This window comes from Buceros rhinoceros, unplaced genomic scaffold (assembly GCF_000710305.1).
Source record: "Buceros rhinoceros silvestris isolate BGI_N320 unplaced genomic scaffold, ASM71030v1 scaffold38113, whole genome shotgun sequence".
NCBI lineage: Eukaryota > Metazoa > Chordata > Aves > Bucerotiformes > Bucerotidae > Buceros > Buceros rhinoceros.
Genome location: NW_010404923.1, coordinates 1,859 through 13,008, shown reverse-complemented (window position 1 = coordinate 13,008; position 11,150 = coordinate 1,859). Strand labels below are relative to the sequence as shown.

Genomic DNA, 11,150 nt, shown 5'->3' with positions numbered 1-11,150 from the left:
CGTGTAGGGTGGACCGGGTTCTGCTCCATCAAAGAGGTACGGATGATTGCAACATTTTCGCAGCTGCATGAGGATATTCAAGAGTCTCATTTTGTCCAGCTTCCCAGCAGAATTCAATATATCTATATCCTTCATTAAGATTCGTGTATACCTACATCGAAGAAAGAAAACACTTCCGTAACTTTAAAACAAACTTGGCCTCTCTTTAAAGTGTAAGTGTTGTCAAAAGCTCACCCTCCCCTCATTTCATCAGGTAACCCTCTCTGATACGCGTGGTTTTGCCATCACGAAACCGTCACAAGGAACCGTGTCTGAGTTGGGAGTATATCACGAGGAATCAAATCAGGTTCCACACAACGCTCAAGTCACAAGCATCCCATTCCTTCTCAGCCCTAACCACCACACAGTCAAGTACCACAGTGAATTACCATTCTCGTTGCATTTTGCTGAGACCCACATAAATTTTAACTTCCTTCTTTGGAGGCAAGCTTTTCTCTACATCAGCCTTAATGCGACGCAGAAGGAATGGTCGTAGCACCTGAAGGACATTGCATCGTTAAACGTGGTTTGGAAACTGAAACACTGAACAGGTCAACAGACAAAAGCAGGGCAGATGTGATGTGTCCCTACCAATGCTCAAAGGCCAGACCTATTACCAGATCATCTGAAAAAGCAGTCTATACCGACAGGTTATTAGACATGGGAATATACGACGTGCTTTCTCTGGAAGACTCAAAGATAAGTGTAAATAATTTTTCAGGTGATTCTGTGCCCTTTGATTCTTTTTAAATTTTCCTTGACTGAAATATTTATAGTGTCTTCATAATAAATAATTTTAATTAAGCATTTCAGAACCCTGAAAGCCAGAACTATTGACTCTTCTCTCCCCCCCAAAACAACTGCCTTTTCAAGAAACAAACCATCTTCTGAGCTTCAGCACCTATTCTGAAGGTCTGCCATAGTTTCTGGAATAAGCTATCTTACCCTAGTATTGTGTCACAACAAGACAATCCCAACAATCTAATTGTGTCACAATTAGAAGAATTACTCAGAACCTAACTTTGGTAAGCGTAACACACAAGAAGCAGAAAGACTTACCATATGGAGACGTTCCACCAGCTTTTGATCCCCTAGACAGTTGTTTGTATCAAACCATGAATCAAAGTCCTGTAGCAACAAAATCATAGGTATGTAAAAAGTTTCCTTTCACGTCATTATGATGGTGAATAAATACAACTGAATTACATAGGCAGTAAGTAAAAGAACAAACAACAAATTACCCTCTTCGGTCTATTTTAAGGAAAGCCCTGCAACACAATGCCTTCCAAAAAAAAAAACAAAAACACCCCCCGCCAACAAAAAAAACCCCACCCTCAAAAAACTCTCTATACCATTGAAAGGAAATAAAAATAAAATCAGTATGTGAGCCCTCTTCTATTGAAAGATTCGCTTGTATCGCTCCACTGGACAAATTCCATCTGGAAGAAGCGTACTACCACCGCATGTGATGGAAAATGAAAAGGAAGAAGTAAGATTTTGGTGTAATGCATCACAAAGCTTCCCTTTCCCAGATGTGACACCCCCAATTCATTAGAACAGTTAAGCACGTGCTTCACTTTGTGGAGTCTATTGCTCATTACATCACACCTCCCAACTCACAGGAAAGAAGTCTTCGATAAACAGTAAGATCACTCGTAGTTAAACACAAGAACAAAGTTAGCTGGTTTAGCCATCACAATGTTTAAGCCTGTTCATCATCACGCTGTGATTTTAAATAAGTCTTACAGCTGCTAAACTCACAACAGCCCTTAAACATGGCCAAGCTGAAAAAATTCTGGAAACACTTCTAACTTCAGTCTGTCGCTATCAGTAACTGGTACTCCTAACTATACACATTCAGATCTATTTTCAAGTCTGGAAAACCAGCAAAGCTAATTTACTTTGATGAGCAGAAATGAAGACTTACTTCAGATGAGTTAAAGACATCTGGCAAAAGGAAGTTCAGAAGTGCCCAGAGTTCATGTAAGTTGTTCTGAAGGGGAGTTCCAGTTAACAGCAGCCGATTGGTAGTCTTGAATTCCCTCACAATTTCTGATAACTGGAGGACATTGAGACATGAGCAAACATAAAAATATTACTAGTTCCCTGCACCACCACCTAATAACCCACACAAATCTCTCTTTCAGCCAAAGTATAAATTACCTTCGATTTTTCATTTTTAATCCTGTGGGCTTCATCTATAACTAGGTATCTCCAGTTGAACTTTTTGAATACTGACTTCTCTTTGATAAGCATTTCGTACGAGGTTACGCAGACATCCCATTCTCCAGGCAACAACACATCTCTGACAAAGGCAGCCTAGACAACAAGGTGACAGTTACTGAGGCTTTGTCAAATATAAACCAAAAAGAACACCCTGGCGGTGTTAGAATTTTAAAACAATATGCTACTCATTATAAAGGCAGTACCACATACAACCATTATAAAGCCTGACAATTCTGTCACTGCTGAAGCTGCTAGAATCCTTGAGGCAGAACGGAGAAGGTATTTGAGCTCTGACTCCTGGCTTTGGAAACTGCAGATAACTACCTACGCTCATCAGGTTTTCAATAGCTGAACTATAAGATCAGAACTCAAAATTAATTTTCTATAGGCTTTGGGTTTAAGTTTTAAGTTCAGAAAGTAGTAGGTTTTGAATATAAAACAGTCCCAGGACAGCTTTCTTTGGCTAACCGAACAACTTCTAGAACGCTGATATCCAAGACTAGAAGCAGCCACAGTAATTACAATTCAAAATACAGAGAGGTACAACTGTCAGGAACTTGACTAATGTAAGGATCAAGTATACTGAGGAAAGAATAAGAACTTCTGGATTCAAGAAAGATCCACTAAAAACCCCCCAAAACACAAGATATCGCACCTGGACCAATGACCGCCAGAACTATTTCAAGTTTCATCTATTTGTAATTTCTAACCCAACAAACTCTGAAAATAGAGCTAAATGCCCTTAGAATTAAACAAGTGCGTAACTCCAGTGGACAAATCTACAGATACACCATCCTATCCCACGGATTTCTTTGCTGTGCTAAGAAAAAAAAAGTACCAAAGAACTGATACTGTAACAAAAAGAAAATGACTGTAAGTTACAAAAAGTAATAAAGAAAAAAAAGTAACAAAAAGAGACGATTGAAATAGTAAAGCCAGAAGAGGCTGAACAGTATTTTCTCTTTTAACTGGCAAACTTCAAGCCAAGTAAGATCCCTCAGCATATCACTTTTACCAGCCGAGCCACCTTGCCCCCTCCAAGGTTAAGCTGGTAACTGCCTTCAGAAAACAGATCCTTAGTGACAGACTCCGCACTGCTCTGAAGAGCCCGTTACAGCCAAGACGATGTACTGTGCTATATAGAGCAGAAAACAAAGTACTTTTTCCACAGATTTATATATATACAACAGCAATTCACATGAAACTTTATTTTCCTATTATAAGATTTATTGGGTTTTGCTGGTCCACGTGGTCTATTGTCTTCACAGAAGGAGAGAAATATCTTTGGACAAGAAATTATGAGTGTAAAGTGATGAAGCAATAACTGGGCAACACACATGCAAGGTCTAAGCTGGTTATAGTTTAAATAGGTAGCGCTTGTAGACCTCACTGTTTGCAAGTGAACAAGTAAAGGTAAAGGACAGCAAAATCACATGCTGCATTTACACAGGAAAAACCACCACATCCAAACTTACTCGCTGGTCCTTGTCACCTATCAAGCAGACTGCTCGAAGCGTAGGTACCCATCTCTTGAATTCATTCATCCAGTTATGTAGAGTAGACTTAGGAACTAACACCATGTGAGGACCAGGAATATTTCTGTAGTGTTTCATGTACCCAAGAAGAGAAATTGTTTGCAGTGTCTTCCCGAGACCCTGTAAGAGATATTAATGTGTCAGAAAAAAAATCTCTCATGAAACACCTTTAAAACACGCAGCGGTGAGTCCTGAGTACAACATGGAGACACAGCAGCCTGAAGACATGAGTGAGATAGATAAGACAGGCAGTGCTACTCGCACAAGGCATCAAAATCTTGGTTAGGAAAAGTTCATATGGCTTCCTATGTTAAATTAAAAAAGTAGTACCATTTTCAAACCTTGGGTCATAAAGTTAGAATTTCACCTTTCCTTTCAAATAAGACATGTTCTAACTTAGAAGCGCAAGAAAACATTATTTCATAAAATTTTGTTTTGTAGGCTAGAGGTCGACGAACATTACAAACTGGACGCATGCATTCCCTTAAAACTGAAATGAAGTGAAAAAATTAGGAGCCCTGTAAGTAGGCTTCTACAGGTCATTACATGATATCTGTTCTTATGAGAAGAAAGTCAAATATAAACGTAAACAACTACAGGTGTCGAAGAAGAAAACCAACACTGAGCTTCTTCAGAAGTACTTTTAAGCACTCATTCAGAAATATTTAAAACCTTCTATCTTCAGCATATAATTTTAATAAAACAAAACTGAGGAAGACATGCAAAAACCAGATCATTCACATAATTTAAATAATTCAAAAATATTATGACTCCAACAAATGGAATTTAAAAAAAAATATGAAAACAATCAGCACAAGCTATTTTTGCTTTTAAAATTCAAGTCTTTCTATTGAAAATTACCACATTCCTCCTGCCGTAAGACATGGAAGAGTGATTATAAGCTGTATGAAAGGCATTAATAAGTCCAAAAGGATGAGTATTTAAGAATTAATCCAAAAATATTTAATAGTGAATATTTAAAATGCCCCACTGCAAGATGGGTTTTTTAGAATACCACAAATCCAAGGACTTACAAAATTTCCCAGTTGTTTTTGTTAAGCCTGCTCCACTTAGAACTGTACTCAGCAAAAAATAAAATTCCTCTATTCCTAAGCACATATTTGAAGAAAACCCTTGATCTATTTCAAAATTGAACATATTACTAAACAATAATTTAATTTAAATAATTTAAATTCATTTGTCTCTAATTGTTCTTGAAGAAGTTTTATTACACAGAAAACGTATTACTACCAGGAGGTATAAGAAATACAATATACTGAAATAAAATCAGATTTTTGTTTTTCCTCATTTGCTTCTTATGAAAACCAGCTATGACTAAAATCACTTGGAGGACGAAAAGACATCTGCCTGACAAACTACTACAGTTTCTTTTGCATTCATCTTGTCTTTCAGGGAAACAGAAGAAAAACAGCAGCACTGGCTATAGAAGCTTTTTCTGGCTGAAACATCCATGGTCACGGCATGAAAGAAATTTTAACGCAGCTTTCTAGCTACATCTCTCCCTGCACCAATTTTCCCAGAAAATTTCACACTGCTGCAGCTCTTGCTGCTGAGACCGGTCCATGTAGGACATACGTATCCTGCCACCTGCATTGTCCCCTAACTACGCAGGAAGCGTTCCTGCATTTGTTGCTGTATTCGTACATGACACTCTCTTCACAAGGGCAGCCTGAGAATACCATAACCGAGCAGCTGCAGTTTAGACGGAAAAAAAAAAAAAGGCGCATCATTCTATAGAACAACTCCCCTCCAACAAATTTGATTCCCTTTTCACACGCCTATTTCTAACCGTGCCTGCAGTTTCTTTAGATTAAGATACCTTTAACAGTTTTACCATTAGAGACTTAGAACATAGTAGAAAAATAAGGTTTGGCAAATTATATATCGGACTTTGTGCTATTAACCCCTCCCACATATACTGCTGAACTAAACCAGCAGTGTACCCCAAGCTGCCAGGACCAAAACCTACCATTTCATCTGCCAGGATACCATTGATGCCATTTTCATACAGAGAGATGAGCCAGTTCAGTCCTCGGACCTGATAATCACGCAGCTTTCCCCATTTGACATCTAAAAGACATGAAAGAATATAGACAAAATCTGTAAAAACTTCCTGAAGACTTTCACCACCCCTTGCCCACTAATCGACACTGATCGAGCTACAGAACAACACGAAGTAGTAAATTTCATGCAGTAAATTCCAAGGACGATGCAGACTGGAGACAGCGTCATTTTGTTTCTGCAAGCTGCTCCAACAGCTTTCTTTTCTGCTAGAACCCAAAACACACAGAAATCCTAACTGTCACCACCCCCCATACCAGAGCATGGTCGAACACTGAACCACCAGCATAGTGAGTTCTCAGTTACATGAACTGGAAGCTGTTAGGGACTTCAAACTGTATCAGAAAACAGGTTACATGTGTGAAACTGTCAGATGGCAGATTTAAAACCAGTTAGCTCTTTCCTAGTAACTACAGGACAGCAACTGGATTTCTAAAGAGCAAGACTCACTGGACCATCTTTCTGGCCCGACTGAAAACAAACAGTCCCTCACTAATACACTTTGAATCACTACACCGGTGCAGGATTTTTTTTCTCCTTCTGTCCCCCAAAATGGACTCATTGTCCTTTGGAAGGATGAAAACAAACTTTATTTTAAAAAACATTTTGAAGGAAAAGAAGGGGAGGCGGGGGGAAGGAAACACACATGATGGAGATTCTTCAAATCGAGTGCAGACATTAGTTGCCTTGGAGCTTTCTGTCAACAGCTCCTCATCTTCCTCCTGCTCTGTTCTACGATGGCGGTAGCTGAAAAAGTGCAAGAAAGAAGTAAGTTTCTGGCTAAACCGGAAAGACTGAAATTAAATCTAACACCATTGCAGTACATAACGCAAACACCCAAAGAAGCTTCCAGCATGACTCTTCAGAACTCGTTCGTAGCTGATCAGCCGAAATGCTGCTTTTTAGTTCTTTAGAACCACGAGCTTCTTCATAAGGCAGGATGACCACGTCGTTAGCAGACTCAAGCACTAGAGCAAAGTGACTGGAAAGGGATAAAGTGTGTGCATCGGGACTGGCCTCTAACTACGAGGCAGGGACAACACTATTATTTAAGAGTTCTGGAATGTGTGCCAAACGCTAAATGTACCGTAGCCACACAAGCTGCAATGAAGCAATCCAGATTTCCAGACTTCTGATTTTCAAGCTGCCTGGGAGATGCAGTTATACTGATGTTGTCCATGCAGTCTTTCACCTTACAACCACGCATGCGCTATTTTTCTGTCCCGTTTCTTCATGCCAGAATACTTTTAATCGTGATAGTGCTTTACCACCAACATAAAATTCTTGTAACTCCTAGAATTCTTAAACAACCCTCAACTGACAGGTGAGCAGTTGAAAATAAACCACAATTATACAGCATAAACCACACACTGAAACGGCACAAAAGACTAGCAAGTTTAACTTACGGTTCTAGAGTACAATAAAATCCATAATTACAGTACAAGCTGGCCTATATGTCATCACTCACTCGCCAACTGACAGTAAATTCTGTTTCTCATCCTTCTTTATTCGTGGACGTCCTGGCTTCATTTTCAAAGGTGAAGTCGGAGTTTTCTGAGCAGCAGGCTGGATGAAATGAGCAAACAGCTCAGTCTGCTTCAACAGATACTCGAATCTGTTTGCTCTGTCTGTTTGCTGTTGACAAAGAAAATTAAGTGGAACAACTGTGAGACATTACAGTACGTATTCATTTGAAAGAAAAACCCAACAAAAGCTTTTTAAACAATGTAGATTCACATTTCCTTATACAGGTAGCTGAAATAACAAAGAAGAGATGATTACCATCAACAACGCAACTGTTGCTGGCAGATTCAGTATTCTTTCACGAGGTCAAGGCCAGCCTTTGCTATGCAGTAACATCAAAGTTGCAGAGACACCCGCGCTAAGACTGAAATCTGGTTTTGGCACAAAGATTGCATGAGTGTCACTGGACAAGGCCAGAGTCCCTTAACAACCTTCTCCTATCAAAAATGATAGTCCCACTCCCAGAAATCAACCCCCACCCAGCATGCACAGGATTCTTCAATGAACTCGTTCATCTCACCAACCTGGCAACAATGATTTTCTACCGCACTAGTTTCCTGCCTGCTCAGTGAGATACACCATCTCGCTGTGGTGTCAGATACGCAAAAGAGCTGGCATGGAAGGGGGCAGAGAGGGCAGAAAAGCCCATAGCTAGAAGTCACAACACCTATTTCAGCAGAGAAACCTCTTTGATATGCTCAGCCTAACTTGTCAGACTGCTCCCTTTGATAGGAGTCACTGTTTCTGCTGTGCAAAAAGGATTACAGGAGACAATAATAGTAGCTAAAAGGTTCCATTCCCTTGAGACAGTTTCTACTTGGAATCAACACACCTTCCCAAGGCCACACCAAGACTTGAAAACAGAGAGTCAGGACAGAGAAGAGCTCCAAGCTTAACAGCAACCACTGACATTCTTCCAGCTGCCACAACATAACCTGGTATTTAGCAACTTGCACAGTTACAGGAAGTCAGTTTTCTTAATAAAAAGGAACATATGCTCCAGACTTCTGCAAGAGCAATGCCAGCTCCGCGAGTGTCCTCCTCTTTAAAGCAGGCAGTTTCTGCACCATGTAAAAGACAGTGGGTTAGAGAAGAAAGAGACCAAGAAAGAGCTCCTGTATGCACCACAGAAGTCAGACTGACTCCAGCTACAGCTTAAGCTTGACTGACGCAGCTACCACCCACACCCACTGATCTAAAGTCTTTCTGACTCTTCTTCATAGGCTTTTTTTGTTGTTCTTGTTTAGTGTGCAACAGTTTCTGAAGTTTAAACTAAGTAAGATCTTACCACTACCTAATTACTGACCCTTATTTTTAAGTACTTGTTTACTGGCTGTGCAAAAGACAAGAACAGATACTGACTACATTGCAAAATTTACTTTGTTCTAAAACTTCAGTGATGAATCTTCTGCAAGTTTTGGCACTGCACCCGCATCCCAAGTCGTTTCCACTGCTCTTAAGAATATTCCTTTAAGAGACTAACAAACATTATCTCTTAGATAGGACACAGACAAGGACAGGCTGTACTCTGCAAGCTCATGCTATCCTTCTACCAACTGAAACTTTTCCTGCTTTCTTCTCCAGTGCATCTTCTGACTTTTGCACAGCAAAATACAACCCTGCTTGTAACCGTGCCTGTCTAGAGATGAGAAGAGACAACTCCAAGTTCACTTTCTTCAGTTTGCCAGGAAGCAGCACTAAGAAATTAGCAGACAACGACTGGGCTATTTTCAGTGGCAAGAAGAAACAACACAGGAAGCAGCAAATTATAAGAATCCGTTTCGCTTTCCTAAGAAATTCCACATGCAGTCACAGGCACTGGAATTACAAACAGGAAGAAAGGAAAACAGGGAGGAACAGAGAAAGAAAACGCGATGAGATGGTGAGGAGTAGACAGTTCCTAAGTTCAGGGTATTATAAAAACTACAAAAATAAGGAAAATCGTTAAGCTTTCTCCTATCTAACCCATGAAGTACAGAATTACCCATCTCCAAAAGCCTGAGGACTTTTAACTAGAGCTTCGCAAAGAACAAATTAAATTTCATGAAAAGCTAATGAAATCCCTTTCAGTCTAGACAAAGCAAAACGGTTGAAAAGCCAGCCAAGGCTTACAGTCAGTGCTTGTCCTAAAGAGTAAACTGTTCCTCAGCCTCCTGTGAATTTTGAAAGCTAACTTCTATTTACTTTGACTCATAAACTGTACCATTTCTGAGAACCTGCCTATTCTGAATTCCTCTCGCTAAAGCAGGTTTCACCTTAAAACGAATGTGGTGCTTGCTCAAAGCTTTACACCAAACCTTTCTTTTTACTGCTCACCCGCCAAACAGAAATTAATATACTTTTTCCTACAAAGGACTGCTACCCCTGCAGTTCAACAACAGGTTTGGAATTATTTTCCTGTATTCAGCAGTGAGATGAAAAAGATCTCAGACTTCAACTGATTCCAATACCTTGAGAAAGTAAGGTAGCAGCCATTTGAATACTTATGGATGCTTTCCCAGAGGATCCTTCCATTTATGACTCAGAAATACTCAACTCCTCATAATCCCCCTCGGCCTACAGGAAGGACAACACTATAGATAATTTCAAACCAACTTGAACAACTTCTTATTACCTCTTCTTCCCCTAAGACATGTGAATATTTCCATTACATCATTCTTCTAAATCTAGAGAACCTCGAAGCTGCTAGGACTAAACTTGCTAGACACAGCAAAACATTAACACCTATTCCCCCAAAGAGCTGCAATGGAAATAGAGAAAGAGCAGAGGATCAACGAACGAAACACCAAAAGGAGAAGGGTCTGAGGACTTTTTCTGGATATTTTATGGATTCAAGTTATTTAAATATTTTTTTAATTACAAGATAAAGTTTTATAAATCCAGTTAAGAGATTTCAAACAAGCAAAAAATTCAGTCTATTTCAAGCATCTGCTCAAGTACTGGATAGTTGTAAACAGTCTCAAATATTACATACCATTTTCTCTTCATACGTAGGATCTGCTTCCTGGATTTCTTTTGGTTTTCCTGGTGATGCACCATCAAAAGATTCCTGAGATGAAAAAGAATTAGAAAAAAATATATTTTTCTGAACACGGAGATTACTCATATAAAGGAGAACAAGCTTGTTTCAAATTACTATCTAGCCACATCAGATGGCCCAGCCATCTTTTGCTGCTCTGCTATAGTCAGCTTTCTATTACTTACTGTAAAATTACCTGGAGATGGATCAAAGACCCCTGCCACAGGGTGAGGGACAGAGCTAGACCACTGTAATCCGATTTAGCCCCATCATTAGAGCATCGCATCAATGTGAATGAGAGAGACAGCTGTGGTCCAGGAGCTCAGCATGCCGCTGCTAGGGTGCTGAGCCAAAACCCTCCTAAATCTGGCTCTGCAGAGAGCTGTGAAAGGACTACCTCACGTCCCGAAACAAGAGTCGTTTCAAGTTTTTTTTTTTTTCTTTTTCCAGACTCCCCCAATCCCTCATCATTCTGTGTCAAGGGAACAGGTCTAAAGAAGAACCTGGGCTGAAGTTTCATCCTAGAAGCAGAGCAGGAATTTAGACAAACCGTGTTTTCCCGCTAGTTAGATTACTAAATCAAATAATTGTTGTAACCATCAATGGTACCACTACAAACAGAAACACAAACCCTCCTACCAAAACCTTGACATACCACCTTCAATTATTCTTTCACATCAAAGCTTTTTCATCCTTGTCTCTTCTGTTATGAAGTTAACTCTTTC

At 39.7% G+C, this 11,150-nt stretch overlaps 1 protein-coding gene across 1 annotated transcript in view; it reads right to left on the bottom strand.

Moving 5' to 3' along the window:
- The window catches only part of LOC104491165 (SWI/SNF-related matrix-associated actin-dependent regulator of chromatin subfamily A member 5), a gene marked incomplete at its 5' end in the record, with an annotated part of 21,606 nt that extends 11,151 nt beyond the window's left edge, over window positions 1–10,455 (bottom strand). Inside the window, 10 exons of the mRNA XM_010133540.1 lie at window positions 5–151; window positions 429–538; window positions 1,099–1,167; window positions 1,967–2,098; window positions 2,203–2,358; window positions 3,741–3,920; window positions 5,791–5,891; window positions 6,529–6,629; window positions 7,351–7,517; window positions 10,381–10,455. Coding sequence (XP_010131842.1) covers window positions 5–151; window positions 429–538; window positions 1,099–1,167; window positions 1,967–2,098; window positions 2,203–2,358; window positions 3,741–3,920; window positions 5,791–5,891; window positions 6,529–6,629; window positions 7,351–7,517; window positions 10,381–10,455 — 1,238 coding nt within the window. The remainder of the gene's footprint in view (window positions 1–4; window positions 152–428; window positions 539–1,098; window positions 1,168–1,966; window positions 2,099–2,202; window positions 2,359–3,740; window positions 3,921–5,790; window positions 5,892–6,528; window positions 6,630–7,350; window positions 7,518–10,380) is intronic.
- Between the last annotated feature and the right edge of the window lie 695 nt (window positions 10,456–11,150).